Below are 24,050 nucleotides of genomic sequence, written 5' to 3'. Positions count from 1 at the left end.
GAGCTCATATCCTTTCATCTCCTCATGTCTTTTCCTTTTTTTTCTCCTGCAGGGAATGGCTTCCTCGGCACGTTCCAAAGGGGAGCACAAGCAGAGAGTGTTCTTGACGGTCTCTTTCGGTGGGATCAAGATTTACTGTGAGAGATCCGGGGTGAGTAGCATGTCAGCGATGGGGACTCGTGGCAGAGCTGCACCGTGAGGCCTCGGGCAGCTGTTGTAACTGTATATAGGACATCCAGAGGGCAGACGCCCTCGTGGTTCAGTTCACAATTGCCAGGACCACCATCTTGTAAACCTGGCTGGCATGGTTGACATATTAGTATGAATACCTGTGCAGATAGAAGATGCACACAGTTGAGCTGAAATAAAGCAATTCCATCACTACATTTGTAAAATTCCAAATTCCTTTCCATATATCAAAACAACATTGGCGGTAATATGCTTTCCACAGGACAGTTTGCCCCTTAGTTCATATAGATTGAGCTTGACAACATTAAATTACCAGTCTTGACTTTGATATTTAACCCTGAGAAAACAGGTCTAACACATGCCCTAATAAGATTAGGGGTTAGCTGCAGGACCCACCAAAGATCACTCAGGCCTTGCCTACCAATGATAGCACAGTGAGCAATGTAATGGTGATGGTATTAGACGGACTGTTTCCGCCTCCATTCTGGCTTCCGTCCCCCTGGCGGACTCAGAGGCCTGCTGTTCCATTACAGGATGATCGAGGGGCTCAGCTCTCCCCCGTCCTGGGGCGTAGTGTTGGCTAGATAGGCCCACTCTGCTCATCAGCGCTAACCGATAATTAGCACTCCGTTCCACCCCTTAATGATCATTGCCGCTAATGCTAATTACACCACGGCTCCACCTCAGCTGTCGTTAGAGCTAAACTGATAATTATGCAACAGCATTTGTCCCGCGCCGACCCCCAACCCCACCGCCAACCGTCTACTCCCAAAAAAACACCCATCTTTGATAATATCTCTTTTCAATATGACTGGTGGTGATAGTGGCGTGTCTTTCGCCGCTAATGAAAAAGAACATTAAGCGTCCCGCCAACACCAACCAGCTCAACAGCTTTTGACAAGCTCATTTGTTCTTTTGGAAATCATGCCCCCTAATGCTCCTCACTTTATTTACTGATTACTGGCGGTAAATAACACTCCACACTTAATATCCCTCTTGAGTTATTATTGCGAAATGGGGATCACTCCAGCGCAGGCAGCGTCAGCAAGCATTTATATGGAAATACTTTATGCAAAGCTGACATGATTCTCCACTGAATCCAGTAGATTAGTCATATTAGTTTTGTATTTTACATAAATCTGAAATGATACTAACGACACTTCTTGTGAATATAATATATAAAATTTAAATGAAAGCTCCTCCCAGGTGCCTAAGCTCATCTCTGATAATAGTGAAGCTGAAAATGGGTGTGCCTGAGTGACAGCTGATTTACAATCAGTGTGTGTGTGTGTGTGTGTGTGTGGGGGGGGGGTGTTTTTTTAGCTTTTTGTGGTGTTGACGAGTGTTTCCGAGCTGCCCATTAGTCAGAAATGTTACATACATATATATATGTATATATATATAATGTACATTATTTTATTCGAAAACATTAGATTTTAAACTATTATTGTCACCAAATTTTCACAGCTTCTCAAATCCTGCAGATATCAAAGATGGTGATAAATAAAGGAAAAAAGGGACCAAGACATGGCACCCAATCTGACGCAACAGCACACAAAAAAATCATGCTACCGGAGTACAAGTTCTATAGTAGCTGTAGAGTACTGTGTAATAGAGATTTCAATACACTTGAATCTCTCCTCCCTCTGTCGAAGCTCCCGCTGTGTTGGTTGGTTGCATTTGGCTCAATAATAAATAAAGATGTTTTAAAGTTGACCCACTTTTGCTGCCAACACAGTGTACAGTACTTTTTACTTGGCAGAAAAGAAGCAAGATGCTTTGTTGCATTGTCAAGGGTTGCAAGACATGCAGTAGATTGTGTGATTACCCAATGTCACCTGGGCCACTCTTGTAACACTTTGCACCTCTGCCATGTAGGTGCTCATGCATCACCACTCAGTCCATGAGATCAGCTACATCGCGAAGGACACCAGGGACCACCGGGCCTTTGGTTACGTCTGCGGGAAGGAGGGCCACCACAAGTTTGTGGCCGTCAAGACCGCGCAATCGGTAGGTACTACTTTGCTAGAGCTGTTTTTAAGTTATTTCAGGCAAGTCCAAGTCAAGTCTCAAGTTCTTGATGGCAGTTCCAAAAAAGTTACCAGACTTTATAAGAAATTTGAATGTCAGCTGACCATTAACAAGGGAAAATATTTAAGATGTGTTAAAATAAGCGTTTTTAAAAAGATCAGATCAATTCCATGCAAATTATTGACCACACAAGAAAACACTCATTTTGATCACAATTTGAGACTTTAAGGTTTTTGCATTAGTCTATGGGCAGGCAAATCCTCATTTTTTGTCAAGTGGGACTCAAGTCCATGATTCAGGCCTACAGATCGTTTGCACTCGTTTGTTCAATCACAAATGTTCAAAACCGCGAAGGAGCTCCGTTGGGGACCTTGAAATTGAAAATACCAAACACGTTATCGGCCATGAAAAAACAATTTCTCTGCTATGTATGGCAACAGTTCACACATCTGTCTAATAGGACAAAATGATGAAGTGATAACATTTAATTCCTCAAAAGGTCAAAGGTCAACTTCACTGTGACACCATAATGCAAAAATACTTTTCTGGCCATTATTAACTCTGGAACAGAAGGAAACTAATCTTTAAAACTTCTTTTTTTAAACATCCTAATGAATTTGTGACACTGCCATATTGCTGGTCCTGAGAGTGAATTTTGTTCTCTGTGTGTCTGACATTTTGAAGGACATTAACCTTGAATTGAATTGAACAATCTGATTGGAGGTGATTGTGTAGATCTTCTCTGCTGCTGGGTTAAAGCATCCACATTTTGCCAAAATGTACACTTCAAAGTCTTCACTACATATATTATGTGACTGTGGATGGGTATGGATGTAAACTGCAACATTCTACTACATTTCTTTCAGGTCAGGTGTATTTACAACAATTCACTAGTTGATCATATACATATTAAGTTAATAAGCAGAAATAAACCATGTTTAACTTTTGTTTGAGTTTTTTAATTGAATGGGAATGATTCTCATCACTCCCCACTCTCTGCTGTGCTGAGCTTGGTATTTCTTTGTAGGATGTGATAAGGTCAGAGCCAAACATCTTCATATTCTGCATTCGTATAATCTATTCTATTTAAGTTGGCTGTCTAAAATAACATTTGAATATTTTAATAATTAAAATACAAAATAGTCATGAAGGTCACTCCCCATAATAACCCAAGTTAATTAAAACATTGAGGATAACACCTCAGAATTCTGTTGTGGACTCAGTGTTAACTATTTGTTTTCTAATATTATTATTATTATTATTATTGTTGTTACTATGTCTTTCTTTATTTTTCGCATTTTCTCTCATTTCTTACGTCCCTCTTCTTATTTCCACTCCTTCATATTTAACATCCCCTTCTTCCTCTTCCCTCTCTCGTCCAGGCGGAGCCTCTCATCATTGACCTGCGCGACCTCTTTACGCTCATCTATGACATTAAACAGCGGGAGGAGATGGAGAAGAAGGCCCAGAAGGACAAACAGTGTGAGCAGGCAGTCTACCAGGTAGGACAGCACATTTCTGCTTGTTTTACATGACAACTCAGGCAGCATTGCATTCACACAACAGAAAGCTTAACACTTCCTCTGAAATGCATTGCAGACTGTTTGTCGGCACCAGTTATTTGTACTGTATGTTGAATATCTTAATACAATGTAAATGTAACAGGTTTAGATGTGTTTTTATTGGAGACAAGCATGTGTGACAGGGAATCCATGCGTTTGTTTGTGTGTGTGTGTGTGTGTGTGTGTGTGTGTGTGTGTGTGTGTGTGTACAGGTGCAGGTGCGTGTGTGCGTCTGTGTGTGTGTGTGTGTGTGATGCACCAAATCACTGTTTCATTAAAACGCTACATGCTGTCAGTGTGTAATTATGTTTGCTTGCAGGAAAAGACGGACTGAAATGAACGTATTTGTTTTTCCGTCTTTCCTCCATTATTTTTTTAATGAGACTCTAAATTGAGCTGCACTGTCTTACTGATGAAAAACAAAATGTGTCATCTGTTATCTGTCTCACCACTGCACAGACCATCCTGGAGGACGAAGTGGACGATCCCGTTTACCAGGTAGGTCCGTAGGCACACAGAGCAGGGATGAAACACTGCTGGCCTTGATGCTCTTCTAGCTTCACTGGTGCTGTTTTCACTCTCAAAGCTTTGAATAAGAAAGAAACTCCAAAAATTATTCCTTAATTTTAATAACTCCTCCAGTCACTGATCTGTTTGAATTATTGATTCATGATATTCCACCATCCCAGCAATACACAGTAGACCATCCTAGTGGACAGTTTTGTTCAACCATTCAACTCCCCATTTGCCAGTGCAATGTTGTAAAACCATGTTTTTTAAGTTGATCTGTGTCAATGTTCTAATTTCTTCCTAAGACACCTCCCCCACTCCCTGGTTGTTACCCTCTCCCCTTCTTTTTGCCCCGTGCATTTATTTGGGTGAACTTGATTTTTTTTTATTTCGCTGTGTTTGCTCACACTGAATACAGACAACACTAACTCTTACTCTGAATGCTATGTTCAGTGGAATGTCCAACCACCTCTCAGATCACCTCTGTTCTTTACTCTTGAAGTGTGTTTTTGCATAAAGTCATTCCATTTGCAGCTTTTTCGATTATGTTGATGTTGGTTGACAAAACTCCAGACTATGGCCAGAATCTTGTAGCAGTACTTTGACATTTTAGGAAATACACTTACTTTTGACACTTTCTTGCTGATAAGATCAAAAACCTCTCTCATGTCTGGGCAGTGAATGTGTAGGTGGAGCAAGCAGCCAATTAATCTAGCTTAGCATAAAGACTGGAAACGGGGAAAACCCATTGGCTTAGTTCTGTCCAAAAGGTAACACAAACCACCTAACAGCACCTAAAACAAGCTGCAGTGTTAACTTTGGCGCTTTGTTTAGTTTTTGTTGTTTGACAAAAATGTAAAGAGTTGTTTGTCCAATTTTCATCATTTGGTTTTAGTTAGTTTCAGTCTTATTTTTAATTTTATGTCTTGTACTTGCTACAGTTATCGCCATCTTTGTTGTGTACAGTTCACAGGGTCACAGGTGCCATTCTCATCTATGAAGTTATTAGTGTTAGTCTATATCAACAGCGTTGTTATATACAGGATTGTTCCGTGCCACCAGAGGTTCCAACGGATTAACCGCTTGGCTGTTTACACACGCAGGGTCCATGTTACTCTGCTCTGCAGTAACACAACAAAGTGATTTTCTTCAGTTAATCCCCTTATCATTTCCAAACTTTGGCGGTTTGAACAGAACTTGTTTCTGCTCACCTACAATTAGCATTAGCATTAGTGGTGCTAGCTGTTCATTGTTGGTGTTGAGCTTGAGAAGAGAAGCTAAAACATCTGTTAAAGTAGAGTTATTTCTTCTGCGAAGATCTAGAGGAAGATTTAGATGGTTGGCTATCAACATTAATCTTACTTATTCCTTTCAAAATTAAAGATATCAAACTAAAATTGATCTTTGCCTAATTACATCAACATCCACAGCACTTTATGATGGTACATTTACTTTTTTTTGTAAATGTCAGTGTTCCGAAAGCATATTTTCGTAATTTGTCCCAACGGTATTATTTTTTGCTGCTTCTTGTAAATTCTGAGTGGATTGTAAAAAGATAAAGTCCATACATAACATTGGATAACATTTCTGACAGAGACATAATGGTACTGAATTAAATACTTCTTACTGATGATTGCAACAGGCCAAACAGCTCAACAAGAGCTACTTTTAGGCGGTGGAGGATACTCTTACTTATCGGGAGCTGCGTGTGTGTGATTTGGCAGATGAATGCAGGTTGTTTAATGAGACTTCGAATTTATACATTTATCCGAATTTGTCTTTTCATCCGTCTTTCACATTATCATTTAGGTTTTATTTGTTGGCCAAACATTGTAGTTAGTTCTTGTTTTTAATGATTACTTTTGATTTAGTTTTAGTCTGGTTTGGGTCATGACAAATTGGTTTTTGACCAAATTAACATTGCAAAGCTGGTACGAATTTTATTACAATTGTATTGTATTGTGTTGTATTCAGAGATAGGCTAGCTGTTTTCCTGTTTCCAGTCTTAATGCTAAGCTAAGCTAACCCTGCGGGCTCATGCTACATAAAACTTTTTTTCATACAGCTATGAGAAAGGTATCTATGTTTTTGTCACACTCTTGCCCATAAAGTGGATGAACTTATTTCCTAAAATGTCAAACTATTCCTTTAATTTGAATTACTTTTGAATTATTAAAGCCAATCTTGAGAGGAGATACTGACGGATCTGAGACTCATGCGAATATTTTGCGAATATTTTGACCTCTGGGTCTATTTTCTCTTAAAGAGGTGGGGCGTCATATTACAGATGATGAAGGGAAGACCTCTAGCTAAGACCTCCACATTGCCTTGAACTACTGCCTGACCTATTATACTTGTGCTCTTTCCTCTTCCCACATCACTCTTTTTTTCTCTTCACATCACCCCATTCCTCTTTCCCATGCCCCATTTTTTCTACACCCTTCCTATTCTTGATCTCATTTCACTCCCCACTCAACGCGTCCTCGCTCCCCTGTGTTTTCATTTATTCTCGTCATGTATCACTCCCTCGTATCTCTTTATTTTATATGCCAACCTTTCTCTCTTCTTTCCATGTCATTATTCTCTGCACCTCTACGCCTTGCCCACTACTTCTGTTCTATAGTACATAGTGTTTGAGGCTGGACACGAACCCCTCCGTGGCCCCCAGTCAGAGGAGAGCGTTTATCAGGTACAAAGACAAGCATTGCCCCCTTTTTCTTCTCCCTCTTTATGCCCTGTGATAGATGGTAATAGTAATATTTTATAGCACCTTTCTGAAAGAAGTTACAAAGTGCAGATGTTTTTTGGAGTAAGGATTTTCTGGGGATTCAAAGGTAGATTAATCTCAGGTTTCTGTTTGATTGTAGCTACATATCAAAAGTTATTCAGGAAAACAAAAACAAACAAATGAAGCTGTGAGATCTTTTCTAAAGATTTTAGTCCATAACTCCATGCAATAATTGAAACTGATCCACTGTCAAAAAAATGAAAATGTCCGTGTCTTTTTCTACGTTTGTACATCACGCCAAGTGACGAAGACGCTGTGTTTCCTGTGGCTTCTTCACGATAAAAGCCATGTTTCACCAGTTGAGCGCTTTTAATATGAAGTAGCAGCGGTAGGATGTTCCATTTGCATTAGCAGTAACTTAGGATCCTAAACAGTGAGGCTACCAATGAGATGAAATGACACTGGATTACATGCATGCATCGTTTCCTGCGCGTCTGAAGGCAAATTGAATCCAGCATGAAACTCCGCCACAACCAATGAAAACTGCTATGTAGAGCTATAATTACAGAACTGAAATACTACAGCTGCTCTTGCTGAAAAAAAAGACAACCGTTTGATTTCATGAAAAAAGTTAGGATTGTAACTTTACGTATTAAAAAATAAAAAGGAGTCAGTTTTACTGTAAAACGATTTCTCATGTAGCATCTAAAACAGCTGTAGAAGAGTCAAGGTCAGTTGTTTAAGCTGGATATTTCACTCAACGCCTGTTTACCAGGCTCCTTTTATATATCCAACACTTTGACCTTTTGGTTTTAGACCATTTGAAGGTTCAGCTAGGACTTCAGGGACCTGTCGTAGTGTTTAATCCTACCCCCACCCTCCCTTTCTCTCCCTCCTCCTCCTCTTTTTGCCTCTCTGTATCTTGCTCTGAAGATGAAAGATGCAGAGAGAGATTAATCACTTTCCATGCCATTTGATCTCAGAATGAAACAAGATCAATAGACTTTGGATAAATTGTAACGGAAAGTTAACCAGTCGAGGGAGCAATCGGGAGAGAGGCGGTGAGGTTAAGAGCAACAGATCTGTCAGTCTGAAGAAATGTGAGAGAAATATTCAAAGTAGGACAGAGCTGAGACATTTTTGTATTGTCTGATGAACCAGTTGAGACATACTGTTGCAGAATAACAGTAGGCTTTCTTAGTACTCACAGAGCCAGCATGCACGATCCCAGAGCATTGTTCGCAATCAATATTGATTTAAGTAGAATTGATTCAACAAAACCGCTGTAGAATTTGCATAATCCCATTGCTCTAAAAGATCAAATTACATCTTAAAAAATGTATTTTTCTTTTTAAATAGACATGTTTCAGTTCTTGTAAGCTCCTGTTTTTTAATGACCCAGCCTGTAGAAAAAGGTGTTGCTCTGTCACTTATGTTTGGATTGACCTCCAATCCAATGCAGGTCCCAACCAGTCAGCAGAAGGAAGGGATCTATGATGTCCCAAAACGCCATTTCATGACTGTAGGTGTTTTTATTTTGTATTATTTGTTTCTTTAGTCTTCTACTTGCAAACCTCTCTTTAAGATCTTCTTGAAGGAAGTGCATTAAGCCCCCTTTGACAGTATGAAGCATATACTGTATATCGAAATATTTGGCTCTGCTGTATCTAATAGTTTTAGTTATGTATTACACTCTACAGGCTCTAAAACATATTTCCCAAGCCTGGAACGACTCAGACGGAGGGGTCTATGTCTGCACCCGCTTTCTGTGATGATGATGATGATAATAATGAAACCAAGCTACTTTGGTCATGCATAGCCTGCTTCACGAGAAAAGACTATTTGATTGGTCGACCAAAGTCAGACATGTCAGCAATTTCACAGGACATTAGAGAGGCAGGCTCTGTATCCATAATCCAATCCTGAGCAAAATCTGACGCATGTCGTGACCAGATGGTCGGGACAAAATCAGCTTGGAGTCTGTTTGCGGGCCCCGTCTGACTGGTACTGGGGACTGACTGGATAAATAAAGGGGTGGCTGTTCCGTCTTCCTCAGAGGATGAGCACGAGAGGTTTGTAGGTGGGGCGGGTGTTGGGTTGAGCTGCATGTAGTGCAGTCACGGCTATATACAATCAAGGCCACCAAACACGCATAAAAGCTGTACCTTAATGAATAGCAATATATTTTGTTCAGAAATCAGCACAAAAAAGCATTTTGTAGTTCCCCCTCTTTCATCAAACAGAACATATATTTAATCTCACCCTGGTTGGTTTTATAGTTCTTCACCACTATGTTGTGACCACGCTATTACATCTCTCTACTCGTTTGTAAAAACATTAATTCAAGCCTTTTTGCCACACATTCACCCAGAGACAATTTCCACAAAACTTTTGAAAACAGTGCTAGCAAAGTGCTTCTGTGCTCTTCGCTGTTTGTTCGCTTGTTGCTCAGCATATCAAACAGATAAACTGTCTCGGCCCCCTCGCTATCTCACCCCAACAGCCCATGCCAGTATAAGTAGCAGCGCTTCCATATCTCTTAAGTGTTACTGCTTGTCTGTTCATTCAGTTGGAGCTTTTTAAGAGCGTCGAGCTCCCCTGATGTGTGTCAGTGCCTGCAGGGAGAGACCTCTGTGTACAATGTTTACCTTTTTCCAAATTCAGACTCTTTCTGTGACCCTCAATGGTTCCAAAGTGCCGTGCAAACTGTGCAATCCGTCATGTTCTGGCTTATTCAAGGAGGACATGAACACACTGTTAGCAGCAACACTGATTGCTGTGATTCCTCCCTATTCTTTCTTTTGTTTAAATATGTGTGTATCTGTTTATTTATAGCATGAAAACCCATGTGTTCTGTGTGTTTTTGTGCTTTTTACAGTGATTCACTGTCTGCTTGTGCATGGCCCCAGACACATTTCATGCAACTTAGCCATTTCACAGTCTCTTTCTTAGCCGCGTCCCCCTTTCCTGTAAGTAATGCAAGTGGAGGACAGAGGGGACTTGAGCAGGGGTCACGTCCGCCTATAGGAGGAGGTGGCCTCATTGTCTCGGTTGGGTGGTTTCAGGATCTTCTTCCTTTCATTTATTTGATTAAATAAACACACTCCTTTGTGTATGTATCTGCTCACGGAGTAGAACCAGCATAATAAAGCGGCTCAGCCTCTCACAGGGGGGCCCTCTTGATTGGCAGACATAAGGATATCTAACCAGAGCCTGTTTTATAGGACTGAATAGCCTTTTACCCACTCAATTATAGCGAGCCATGAAAGATTCATTTTAGATCCATTTTCTGATAATAAAAATGAGGGGATAGTTGTTTCTTGCCATCCACAGCACAACCACACCCCCCCCCCTACCTCCCCCACACACCCCCAACCCCCAACCCCCCCACACCTACTCACCCATGCAACCCCCATACCCTATCTAGAGATGGATTTAAAGTTTCACGATTGTGCAAATTTCATTGTCATGGTTTATCACTGGAGTTTGTCTCTCTCTCTCTTTCTTTCTCTCTCTCTCTCTCTCTCTCTCTCTCTCTCTCTCTCTCTCTCTCTCTCCCTCACCCGTTGGTTCGACTCACAGAACATCAACCACTTTGATCTTTTCGGTGACATGTCCACTCCTCCCTCGGTGAGTTCATCCCTACAAAACCAAACCCTGACTAACTTTGTGTAATTGAAACAAGTTTATAGCTTTGTATGGGCAAATTACATTATTTTATCCGTAATGTTAGGTCATTTAATTAGGACAGTCGCAGAGATCTAAATTACCTGATTATCCGACAGTTCTGCAGATAGAAGATAAATGTGCAGCGCGGTGACTTTTAGGTGACTTTGATATAAATTATATCTGTGTGTGTGTGTGTGCGTGCTTTGCCTCCCAGATGCCCCCATCACCTGCCAACACACTGGACCCAAGCAGGTGCAGTCGCCAGCAGCAACACACTCCTGCTGAGTTGTACGCCCCCTTCAGCCCCACCTCTGTGCCGTCAGGTAGCTTCCCAGACTGAAACGCTGCATCTTTTCCACAATAAAAAAAAACATAAAGGAGAATAAGGTGCTGGTGGGGATGTGTTCCTTTGATGTGTAGTTTGTGAAAAGCCATGCCAAGATTTTGCAGGATGTGGATTTATCTTTCAAGGACCCCACATCAAGCAGCAGTGTGCTAATGCTGTAACCCACGGAGATACTGTAATGGCGTGTTTATTAAAGAGCCACCATACTGGTGGTATTGTATATTTTAGTAAAACCATTGACATTGTAGTTTTCCAAGAACATCCAAGAACATCATTTTGAAACAGCAGCCTACTGAAGAGCAACCTTTTTAATGCAAGAAAAAACCCATTCACATCATACTTTTCCCAATGTGCCTGTCCATAATAACACAGCTTATGAAGTCAAAGCTTTTCACTAGCTTAGCCTCAATTCTCAGATGTTGTCCTGGAACACTCCAACAAGGAAGCACTTTCAGTAGCTTGCCAATATATTTCCATGCAACAGTAAGATAAATTAGATAGAAATGTGAATATGACATTGATTATTGATCTCAAGCTTTAAGTTTCTGCAGTCTTTCTGAGTAGTCTCAAAGCAATAGTTACTAAGTACAACACACCATGTCTCTCAGTTGAGTCTAAGACTGTAAAAACTTAAGGAATGCTGTCTTTCGAATTGAGTAACTTATCACTGTTAGTCAAAGAGTAGTCAGAGATTGCAAGACAGCAATATACATTTTAAATTAAAATTGATATATTGAACGCAGGAGACAGGGTATTCTGTGCTCATACAGCAATTTTAATAACCATCTCCACTTCCTTTTTTTGCCTTGATATCCTCAAATCCCTTACTTCCTTTTCCCTCCTCTCATTTGTTCTTCAGGTTATATGAGCATGGGTCCGGTGCAGGCGGCCCAGTGGGCGCAGCAGCCGTTTCCTGCCCAGGCCCAGACTCTGGCCTTCCCTGTGCAGGGGCCCCTCCAGGTGGCTCAGGTCCTCCCTGGTGGTCAGCCAGTCATCTGGAGCCAGGCCAACATTTTCCCGGCCACCCAGCAGCAGTGGGCGGCCATGGCAGCCTACATGCCGGCACAGACCGTGGGCGTGGGAGGGCACGCCATACCAGCTGCCATGCTCCAAGGCCTGGTACCCATTACCACCATGTGCCCCCAAGCCTGCGACATATCAGCCCCCTCCTCTGCCATCACCAGCCCCCAGCACACAGCCGACCCCAGCCTGCTGCAGAGGCAGCTGAGCCTGGGGAGGGAAGGCCTCGGCATGGACTCAGATGCAGGCGAGGGCCCCTCTACATCAGGAGCCAGAGCAGCAGGTGTGGGACCTGGCGTGGCGTCTGCAGCGGTGAGCAGGTGTGGGACCCCAGGCCTTATGGGTGTACCTGACACACTGGACTGCAGTCAGCTGCTGCTGCCTCCGTCAGCTGCCGCAAACCAGGAAGAGGAAGGGAGCTGTAGTGACCTTGATCTCTCTAGGATGACCTTGAGCCCCGGTACATCCACATCACCGTCTACTGAATCCCGTAAGAGCTTTTAATTATTGTCTTCCTACAGAATTGCATCTTATGCAGAGGGGGGGCACAACATTTTTCAAAGGCAAAATGGCACATTTCAGCAACAGGGCAATTTAAAGTGCTTTGTAATACAATTTTTTTACAATCAATTAACAAATAAAAACAGATTAAATTCAAGAATACCAGTTACAGTGCAATATAAGAAATTGAACATTAAAGAGCAGTTCAAAACAGTTAAACAGATCTACAGAGATGCCCCATCCCATCAGTTGTATCCTGCAGACTAAAGAAAAATCATGCTATGATCTTTTTTATTTTAATTTCAATATTTTCGATTAAAATGAGAACGATGATACAACAGGGATTATTCCCTTTGTCATATCGTGCAGCACTATTACTAAACCATCATTTGTTACATTATTAACCTTTCTCATGGCTCTAGCAGTGACAATGTCACAGGCTGAACTATCTTAACATCTGCTAGATCCATTGCCACGACATTCTCTACAGGCTTTTGTTGTTCCCAAGTGATGAAGCTAACTGACTTGGTGAAAGTTGACCATATTCAGGACAAACATGGTCCGTGTGTACTAGGCTTAGAGTGCTCATATTATTGCAGGTTCATACTTGTATGTAGAGGTTGCATCAGAATAGGTTTACATGGTTTAATTTTCAAAAAACACCATATTCATGTGTGTTGAGCTCTATGTGTTATCTGCAGAGTGAGGCCTCTCACTTCTGTTCCATCTATGTTGTTAGTCGCACACGTGCACTACCTAGGTAAGGATTGCTAGCCAGTCAGAAGCAGAGCAAGAGGGCGTGCCACGCTAGCAGCTAGACGAGCATTATGGGAGTTACAAAGTGATGCATATTTGTCATGGAAGTTAAGGCTGGACTACAATAGAGCTGTTTGAGATACCAAGTGTAATTGAAAAGAAGGTCGAAAGGGATGACATGCAATAAAGGTCATGACGTGGAATCCACTGCCTCCCATGAATGTTTATTCACAGAGCAGATTAGCATTAAACAGTATCACTACACATTTTGGAAAGTGGCAAAAAAACAAAAACCTACAATCTCAGAAATCCGAATCAAAGAAAAGATTATTGCTAGATAAATTACACTCACTAGGGAGATTACATGTCCTCCTGTATGTGCTTAACATTTCTTATTTCTTTCTCTCTCCGCAGCATCCACTCCTGCCCCTCCGCTGAGCTTGTCTTCAGACTGCCCTCCTTCCCAGGCCAGTGACCCCCCCACAGATCACTCCCCTGGAGACCCAGTGGGCAACTGCAGCAACGTTAAGGAGGGACAATCGGTGAGCTCCGTCCCCCCGGGTCCCATCCCAGTCAATAAGATTCATGGCTTTGATTTCACAACTGACTAGCATGATGCTAATCTATTATTGTCATATGGATCATCTGTTCTCAAGTACATCGCATGTAATCACACACAGAATGTCACATGATTAATATGGCCAAATTGGATTGATTGTTTTTTTCTTCGGAAAAATGTCAAGTCCATTAAACATTAAATGTCAAAGATGATTTAAATGTCGTGATTAGACCATATTTAAGAAGTCAATTCACGTTTAAAGGTAATTATGGTCGTTATTCTAAATGTTTTACTGATGTTTTCCTGGGAAATGTGGGAGGAAAAAAAAACATTTTGCAGGGCCTTACATGCTGGAGTAGAGTTGATTTTGCAAAAGCAGGTCGCCTGCAAAATATAAATTTAACAGCTTTCTCCCTCTCTCCCCGTCTCTCTCTCTCTCTAAGGGCTCTGTTGTTGCAAGGTCGATCTCTCCGGTGCCCAGTGGAGCTCCTGATCCTCCGCAGGGTCAGACCTGTCCACAGGAAGACAGCTAGAGAACAACATGGGTATTTCACGCTCCCCTCCTCTTTTATTTGCTTGTGTAATTTATCAACTACCTTTACATTGCAACACTTCATGTGTTTTCTCCTCTTCTCTTTTCACCCCCAAAGTCCAACGACTCCCCACCCCGGTCTTTAGTTTTTTCATAACCCTGCCTGGTGTTCCATTGTTAGCTTTATATTTCCATTTGTCTCCTTTTTTCGTTTCTGATGAGTGGTTTGCTGCTAGTTGGAAAAGAGCATTGGTTTTAGTTCAATGTTTCTGACATTATGCTTCTCTGCATCACCCAAATGAAAGATATGGAAGGCACAATGTTGCCACCCGGTGGTCAGAGTTGTAACCGGTCACGTACAGCTTCATTATTTGGTCCATTGTTGCTTTGTCTTTTAGGGAACAGAAACTCTCAAGGCCAAGACAGAAGCTCAAGAGAAAGAGATGAAGAGAGGATGAGGGACTATGAACAGCAGCATCTCTCCAAGCTGGATTACACAGACTTGTTCTGTTTTTTTAACCTTTAAAGGATATTTTGGCAGTTCTGTAATAAGCTGGCTATCCTGTGATCTACTTTCCTCCCGAAGTCAGCACAATGTACTGTACTCCTCAACATGACAACCAGACTTTGGGTTCATTGTCCAATCAAATATCCTTTCAACCAGGAAGTGACCTTTGATCTTCGACCAAAACCTACAGTACAGCAGGAGGTGAATGCACCCTCCTCCTGTCACAGATTAATGAGTTTATACCTGTGAGGATATGTTAAACAGCCATGGTGACACTGATGATGCAAATCACTTTTTGGAAACTTTCAAGAGGAGCAGCGTCCTACTGTAAGTGGCTGGCCTTTGGTTTGTCAGCTGCCACCAGCAAAGACTCTACAAAGCAGATGGATTTGCCAAATGTTCTCATCGTATTGCTCCTCTGATCCAATCCATTTTGCATGAACAGACTTGATGTGGATTCAGCGGACTCAGTTGTGAGCAAAACTGTTCTCTGCAGCTTCTTTCTAGACCTGAAACCAATAAAAAAAATATATCATTTCTTTTTGTTATTTTAAAAGCTGTGAATTCTTAGTTGATGACTCCAAGTCACTGCAGGTATTGAAATGACTTTGTGACATCACTGTCTAAATCTAAATTTGCCAAACATCTATTTTGTAAATAAGAATCTGTCTCCCCAGTCCCCCATACCTGAGCCTCTGTGCCATGAGATAGCTCTCTGTCACTTGGATACCTGTGTTTCTCTCAAGCAATGCCCTACCAGCACCTCCATTTTTGACGTCTGGATGTTTGTTTCGCTTTTGCAGCCATTTTTTTTTTTTTTTCTGAAAATGTCTGTTTCTGTTTGGTTGGTGAGATCTGAACTGTGAATCTGTGTCACATGGTCATTCAAAAATAAAACCTGCTGTACCTGTCACACTGAAAGAAATGAAGGGGTCGCCATACTTACAGATAGCGACAAATATCCTACTACTCCTTAAAGGTTTCAGGTTTTTTATTATTATTTCTTTTTTAGTAAATAGAAGGCAGATTTTCTTGAATCTCTTTGTTTTTTAGATATTCTACATTTCCAGCTGAGGTCGCATTGTTTACAATTTGCCTCTTTGAATCATATCTCTGTTTGGTTTCTTGAATAAATAGGCGGAATAAACCCGTACTGGCTTAACCACAATCTCAGAGACAGTAGTGTGCATTTCTATGCCTTATCAGGTTTATTTTTGTTGTCCAGTCACTGTTCTTCTTGTCACGTCATTTGTATACAGGTCATTGTTGTAACAAAGCAGTTGGGGGAAAATTGTAGGTCTGCTCCACCAAATCAAAATGGTCAAAAAGAAAAGCAACTTTATACGAACAATAGAGATATCACTATTAACCGCTAGGCTTACAATAGGAAATGGCAACGGTACCCCTGCTTGTGTAAAAAAAAAGAGAAATAGTCCCAAATATTTTGTAAATTTTATTTATGGATCTAAGAATTGTCATGAAAAAAGAAAAAAGGACTTTTGTACATCTATGACTTACCCAATCACTGTACCCATGCCACTGTTCAGTCACAAATAAAATATCATATGATTCCCACTTTTCTGCTCGGCTTTCTATTTAACTCGATGCCATCTTTTTCTAAGCCAGCCAACAGAGGTTGCTCTCCTTACACAAACACAGCAGGCATCGCCCATGCAGTCAATCATTGTCATGCAAATGTGATATATTAGTATAATCATACCCTGTTATTTTTTTGTGTGCTGATTATATTATTTGATTACATGAGTACCATAGTGTCAATCAAAATCATACTTCTGTAAACGTACAGAAGTATTCAAAGCAAAATGTTTTGTATCAAAAGTATTTATCAAACAGACAGATGACCCTTTTTACTAACACCTTACTAAATATTACGTCATCAGATTAATTTTATAATGACACATCTATGTGTAAGCATCATTTTATTGTAACTGGTCAAAGTGGAGCGAGATTTACCACTTTTTTTACAGTTAGGTACTTTATTTCTGTGGTTCCAAACATACAGTAGAGGTTGAGGATCTAATCACAGCCCACAGAAAGTACTGCAAGGACAACATCCTCATATGTTGTTTGCTATAACTATATTAGTAATAAATCAGTAGTAGTTCTTAGTAACAAGTAGTAGATATTAGTTTGAGTGTTATGTTGCTTTTCACTGAGTCAGTAAACTGAAGCTGAGTGAATTGATTGTGTAATTTTGTAAAATCCAAAATCAAGCTTAAAGGTCAGATGTACACAAACACAACTAACAAGATCTGACCAAAGAAGTCTGTAACGGGAATTTACGTCATTACAAAGCCTTCATTTTCCAACACAGTCATGTTGTATCTACTTTCTGTATTATTCTTGTCAATTCAGATTCACCACATTCCTACGGATAATACACATAAAGTTTATCATAACTGAAAAGTCATCCAGACCTCCTGGATCGCCTAATAAACATGTCCATAGATTCAAATCTTTTCACACTAAACCTAAGTCATAACTGTGTTTAATATACATTTACACAATACTTAATACCACAACACCTTGTAATGTGGCTCGGAGGCCTGCAGTGTTGTGTATTCAGCTTCACGTCAGAGTCTAATGGCTGCCCTATAGATCTAGGCCAGTATTGATCAGGTTGTGTTTACACAGAGAACTGAGCAGTGCCTTCTACTTTTTCAGTCCCAACAAACAACCATGGTTCCTGTGGTGATACGAGTGATGAGTGCCCTCAGTTTGCGGTGCTGTCTACTTTATGGTACTTTGTGCTTGGTGCTGCTAAGGTAGGAGTTTTACTTGTCTGTTTAGTAACATATTGCCTGTACAGTATGTTAATGTTCTTTTCCATTGGGTTTAACTGTGTGTGGCCTTATTGCTGTCAAAGACAAATTGACTTCTACCATAGTTTTCACGTTTTCATTGTGAGATTTTAGGTGATTTTTGGAACGTAATTGACTGTCTTTCCTCAGATTAAGATCTAATCATAGTTCCATCAGTAAAAATCCTTTGCATTCAAATGGGTAAAAAATGTCTGCCAAAATAATTGTTAAGTTGTTTTGATTTGATTCTTATCTACATGTCACAGTAAAGTTGTCGTGACAACAGCAAGCGATGAAGAGCCTAGTGTTCGTGATGCTCGGTCAGTGGGCGATCAGGTGCTAGTTCGTCCAGTGGACTGTGTTTTATCAGAGTGGAACTCGTGGTCACGCTGTGACACCTGTCAGAAAAAAAGAGTAAGTATGATGATATCAGACAGGAGCTAGTGGGCCCCAAGGGGGTGATGTTTAATTTACAAGTGCAGTCAGTGACACACACACACACACACACACACACACACACACACACACACACACACACACACACACACACACTCACACACACACTCACACACACACAGATTGAGATACAGGCAAGCAACTCGAGGAACTAAAAAACAGTAGGTGGTAGGCAGATTTTGTGACCTTTGGATGAGCCACACTAGCTGTTTGTCTATCAATTTCAAGTTGTTGTGCTGAGCTACATTATCCAGCTGCTTGCAGCAGCTTTAGCATAAAAAAGTTGTTTCAGTCTTGTCATCTAACTGAAATAAATCAAATAACATTTCAAACGTTTGATTAAGCTTTACTTAACAGTCAAGATACTAAATGAAATGTACAAAAAATGCTATATGATTTGCATTGAACTGAATATAAGCCCCAAATCCTGCTACACTACTAGCTTTTGATCCAACCAATTGTCATCACTGGTTATCCTAAATTAGATTACATTTGGATACAGTCACATTAGATTTGGGTGAACAAATTGTTTATACAGTGTTAAAATTAAGAGATAATTCTGCAGTCTGAGGCATTCAGCATTTTGACCCTTGTGGATTGTTTTTCTGTTACTGAAAGGAGCTCCACTGCTGGGAAAGGTCTCAGCTGATGTACTTCAGTGCTCCATCTCCTCCACTTTACTAGGTGGGGGATTAATAAACTTGACATGACAAAGTGAAAACAGACCTCTAATAGTATTTTGGCTGTTATGGTTCCCCTGGAGCAGTTTGAGAGCTATTCCACCACCTTTATTGGCTAGTGGCAAGCCTTCCTCTGTGTTTCTCTGACCGTTTATGTTTTTTTTTCCTTCAACCATCCAGTATCGCTTTGCTAAACTGGTCCAGCCGTCTCTGTTTGGGGGGCAGCCATGCAATTTTCATGACAGGGAGGAAGAGGCCTGTAACGTGTCATCCCGGTACACCTGTGACAATGTTCCTTTATGTGAGGGATTCCTCTGTGCCCAAACAGGTACACCCTACACCATCGTTATTCTTCCCCACTGTATTTAGTCTTTATGCTAAGCTAAGATAATCAGCTTCTTGCTGTAGCTTTATATCTGGATCTACTTTCAGCGAGAAAGCAAATAAGCATATTTCCAAAATTCTCAAATGAACAATCAGTCTGCTAAACCCCATCCACGTGGTTCCTCTCCTTCAGGTCGTTGTATTCACAGAACTCTGCAGTGTAGTGGGGAGGATGACTGTGGGGACATGTCAGACGAAGTTGGCTGTAAAAAGGTGCCAAAACCCTGCAGGCAGGAGGCTGAAGAGTACTGGGGAATCGAAAATCTTGCCAAAGGGTGAGCCACAGTCGTAATGTTCTGCATTGAGAGTTTCCACATATTTTCGAGGTCTTAGATATGTGAACATGTTACTCTTCTCAAATCAATCTGCTCACTGTTAATGCTGTTGCTGTTACCCGTCTTTCAGAATTAACATCTTGAACAGTGACCTGGAGGGAGTGGTGCTTGATAACAGATACTATGCTGGCAGCTGCTTGCCACACTTCATCCAAGATGTCAGATTCAGGAAGCCTTACAATTTGCAACAGTACACTGTGCAGGTGAATCCGGCTGGCAATCACACTTTAGTAGAATGAGTATTGAGTTGGTGTTTATATACCTGTACCACTTTCACATTAATACATTATTTATTAATTGTTTACAAATCAATTACAATTAGGCTCCTTCAAAAATAACAAAAAATAAGTTATAAGCCATTGATAAGAAGAATTTTTAGGTTACCAAATTGTAGAAATTCTCTTCGACTGATTAGACTATACTTCCTGAAAAAGCCTGCAGAGTGATCAAAAATTCAAACTTATGAAGAATTTAATAACAGATTACTAACATTTACAACTGCATTTTTACTAAAATAGAAATGCCAGACACCAGCCAACCTAATGACCAACAATGTGTTCTTTGTCATTTTAGTTTAGAGCTGCTCTCCATATATCATTACTAAATGATTAAATAACATTAGTACCACTACAACCTATAAACCCTTTGTAAAGACCGCCTTATTAGAAAGTGGTGCCATTGTTTGTCTTTGGTTGCATCAGCTGGGATACATTTTTGCCTTTTAATAAAGATTTAGCTTATTTCTCATTTCATCTGTAATTCCATTTTCTAAACACAGTTGGTAGTAAATACATTGTTTTATTACTAGGGTCTTGCTTATAACATACTAAAAAGGACATTTTGCCTCCCATGTATTTACAGACAAAAGGCTCATATGATTTCACCTTGGAGGCTTTCGACTCATACTCTGAGTACATGGACCACACCATAAAGGAGCGCTCGACCCAAACCTCTTTTTCCATTGGCTTTGCCGTTCCAGGAGTAGCTGAATTTGGCTTTGACTTTAAAGATGAGAAATACACCAAGGCAGAACGGAAGATTCGCCGTGCTTCTGGCAAGGTGAGATATTTTTTTTTATTTTAGTTTTTTTCTGATCTTTGTACAACCTGATGATTTTTTAAAAACAAAACTGACCAGACCTTAGGAATTTACAATGTATACAAATTACAAAATTCATTTTCAAAAAACTCTGCAAATTCAAACTCCAATCTTCAAAAGCGTGAAATAACGCTGTTTTACATATTTTGGGTTGGTGGCTACCCTTCTCGCTTTTTGGCAAGCAAAATTTGGATCCCTAAGGTTCGTTTGGTGTTAATGAAAATTGGCCATTCAATATTCATAGTGTGGTTACTTTCACAACACTTCTGGCGCGCCGCTTCATTCTTTTGAACTGGAAGGGGTCTAGACCTCCTTGTCACACAAGATGGGTGAGAGATGTATTGTCTCCCTTAAAATTGCTCAAAAGAAAGTACACACTGCTGGGAACCAAGTCCACATTTCATGAGGTATGGGGTCCTTTATTACATTACTTTGATATCTTGAAGGATATAAAAGACTGGGATGATCAATCATAGAAAACAGGTGACACCTCTGGTTCAATAAGGTCTTCTTTATTTGTGACAGGATGATGACTTTAGGTGTAGCTATTTTTTTTAAATTCTCTTTTCTTTTCAGGATAAGGTTTACTGTAAAATGTTTGTCTAATTGTTTAATGGTTTAAAATTAATTATTTTACCTTTTTGTAACCACACGAGGATGTTAGGGTGCATGGGTTGTGGGGTGGAGTGGGATTTGTTGTTGTTGCTTAACGTCTGTTAAATACCGATAAACCAAACCTAACAAAAAATACTAAGAAAAGCAGTAAAATAGCCATTCCATTGCTTTGCAATGATTCTCCCCTCAGACTAACAGTTTTGTGAGAGCCAAAGTCGAACTGGAGCTGGCCCAGTATATGTTGAAATCAGATGATTTGATGCTCCATCCTGAGTTCCTGCAGCGCCTGCGCTCCTTGCCACAGTCCTATGTTTATGGGGAATACAGAGAGATCTACAGGGACTACGGCACCCACTACATCACAGAGGCAGCTCTTGGAGGAGACTATGAGCACACCATTATCCTGGACAAGGAAAAGCTTGAGAAGACAGGTAATACATATTAGCATCTGCCGAACTGGAGTCATGGTGGTCTCGGACAAAGTTTGATTTAATAGCTAAATTTCTTAATTTACTACAAGTAGCAAGGATGCAGTAAGATAATTATAATGATCAGATAACAGGGGTCTGGCAATGGCAGTGGCACCATCTCTATCCTGTCATCCTTAACACTGACTCTACTGATAAATAAGATGAACCATTGCACTGAAATGTTGACAACACATTTCTTGACTATAATGTTGACAGGTAGTACCCATCCCCTATCTTTGTTGTTCTAGATTATTCTTTGGACGACTACAAACGCTGTACGGAGGCAGGCCTTAAGGTTGGGGCCAACATTGAAGGTGTTTACGTGTCTGTGGGTTTCTCAGGTGGATCTTGTGATGGTCTGCTGAATGAGATGGGAGGTGAGGTCCAACGTTTTATTAAATGTTTTGCAGAATATGTTCTGTTTTACATCAGACACTGAACTGATGCTAAAAATCTAAAGTCCTTTTGTCCCCCCCACCCCCCCAGAGGACACAGTAAATGGCCGCATGGTGGAGGACTTTGTTGCCGTTGTAAGGGGTGGAAGTAGTGAATCCATCTCTGCTTTGGTGTCTAAAAAGCTTCCCACCCCGCAGCTAATGGGGCTCTGGGGCGAAGGCGTGCACTTTAACCCCGACTTCATTCGCAAAACAGTGAGTGTGTCTGTCTCTTTACTAAATGAACTTGTCTATTTCTGTTTTTGTTAATGTTACAAGCTACAATCCCAACAATAACTCTCTCTCATCTGTTTTTCCTGTCTCTTACTCTTGTGAGATTACCGCAATTAACACCTCTTTTTCTTCTTCCTTTAAATTTCTCCATCTCAATTTGAGACCGTAATAAAACAGTGTACAATGACTACAGGAATTGATGCAGAAACATTCAAAAAATAGACTTGGTCAGCAGTGCTACCAGGATTGGCACAATTACAAACAAGCACATCTGGAATACAAACAGAAAAAGATGCCAATGCAAACTGTGCCAAATACAAATGATCAAGTTTCAGCTTAGGGTGTGGCCTTTATCATAATGTCTCTTTCTCATTGGTGGGCCAAATTCTCTGGGAGGGCAGAGAAAGGGGAGGTAACTTTGCCCCTTATGACCTCATAAGGAGCAAGATTCCAGATCGCTCCCATCTGAGCTTTCATTTTCTCTAGGGCAGAGCAGGATACCCATCGCCACCTCTAGCCACTGGGGGACCATAGGCAGTCTGGTGTGGGTTGTGTTTCAGAAAGTGAAATTTTCATGCCATGGGACCTTTACTAATACCATTTGCTTCTCATTAGACAAAACCGCTGTATGAGCTGGTGAACTCCAGGGACTTTTCCCAGGATGCCACCCTGAAAAGAAACCTAAAGAAAGCACTGGCCGAGTACCTGGCAGAGGCTAGTCCGTGCCGATGTGCTCCCTGCCTCAACAACGGCGTGGCCGTTTTGAAAGGTACCTCAGAGGATATTATTAGTTGGTGTTTATCACAATTTTTTTTACCCGTTTTCCATCCATGTTTGACTGAAAACTCATTGCATTAATCCTTTTCTAAGCAACATTTTGTTTTAACTCAGCCGAGGAGGATGAGTCTCTCTTTCATGAGTGTGCTTCCTTCTATGTATTGATAAGACCAGGATAGTTCAGTAGAAAGAAAACATCTCCAACACTGGGAAACTCACAAGAAAACAATCTAGATTGATAAACAGCACTACAGATAAGAGGAGACGTGTATTATTTTTTTTATTTTTGGGTGAAATGTCCCTTTGGGTGAACTTTATAATCCTCAACGGATGACCAAGTAAGCCTGTAACACTATCAGAATTTGTCTCTGGAGTTTTTGTTCATAAACACAAAAAACTTATGTGCAAAGTGACTCTGGTGATGTTTATAGTGGTGCTGATTATATAAGTGATAATGATGATTGTTTATCTACCTCAACAGGCACCAGGTGTGACTGTGTCTGTCCTGTTGGCTACTCTGGACGGGGCTGTGAGATCACTACTAGGCGAAAAGGTTAGATCTAAAGATCCAAAATGTTAAACACTGCATCTAACATTATTTTTCTTTCTTTGCACTAAAACGCATTTGTCATTATGCCTTGCATCATGACATAAAATGTGATGTGGCCCCTTCTGACAGATGCAAGCATTGATGGCAGCTGGAGCTGCTGGGGCGCGTGGTCATCCTGCAGTGGAAGAACAATGATGAGGAGTCGACAGTGTAACAACCCAGATCCCAGCAATGGAGGCCTGGCGTGCAGAGGACTGCAGCAGGAGTCTACTGAATGCATTTAA

The 24,050-nt window shown here is 40.8% G+C and overlaps 1 protein-coding gene across 1 annotated transcript in view; it reads left to right on the top strand.

The window, feature by feature from the left end:
- Positions 1-24,050, top strand: part of LOC117953979 — a 50,079-nt gene extending 26,029 nt beyond the window's left edge. Inside the window, exons 4-25 of the mRNA XM_034887407.1 lie at positions 53-151; positions 2,068-2,199; positions 3,603-3,722; positions 4,242-4,280; positions 6,916-6,981; positions 8,483-8,542; positions 10,603-10,650; positions 10,904-11,012; positions 11,895-12,545; positions 13,727-13,854; positions 17,537-17,697; positions 18,000-18,147; positions 19,050-19,197; positions 19,387-19,528; positions 19,659-19,791; positions 20,450-20,647; positions 21,492-21,732; positions 22,020-22,148; positions 22,258-22,421; positions 23,055-23,208; positions 23,698-23,769; positions 23,896-24,050. Coding sequence (XP_034743298.1) covers positions 53-151; positions 2,068-2,199; positions 3,603-3,722; positions 4,242-4,280; positions 6,916-6,981; positions 8,483-8,542; positions 10,603-10,650; positions 10,904-11,012; positions 11,895-12,545; positions 13,727-13,854; positions 17,537-17,697; positions 18,000-18,147; positions 19,050-19,197; positions 19,387-19,528; positions 19,659-19,791; positions 20,450-20,647; positions 21,492-21,732; positions 22,020-22,148; positions 22,258-22,421; positions 23,055-23,208; positions 23,698-23,769; positions 23,896-24,050 — 3,297 coding nt within the window. The remainder of the gene's footprint in view (positions 1-52; positions 152-2,067; positions 2,200-3,602; positions 3,723-4,241; positions 4,281-6,915; positions 6,982-8,482; positions 8,543-10,602; positions 10,651-10,903; positions 11,013-11,894; positions 12,546-13,726; positions 13,855-17,536; positions 17,698-17,999; positions 18,148-19,049; positions 19,198-19,386; positions 19,529-19,658; positions 19,792-20,449; positions 20,648-21,491; positions 21,733-22,019; positions 22,149-22,257; positions 22,422-23,054; positions 23,209-23,697; positions 23,770-23,895) is intronic.

The sequence above is a fragment of the Etheostoma cragini genome, chromosome 12, assembly GCF_013103735.1.
Source record: "Etheostoma cragini isolate CJK2018 chromosome 12, CSU_Ecrag_1.0, whole genome shotgun sequence".
NCBI classification, from domain to species: Eukaryota; Metazoa; Chordata; class Actinopteri; order Perciformes; family Percidae; genus Etheostoma; species Etheostoma cragini.
This window is presented reverse-complemented; position numbering and strand designations above follow the sequence as displayed.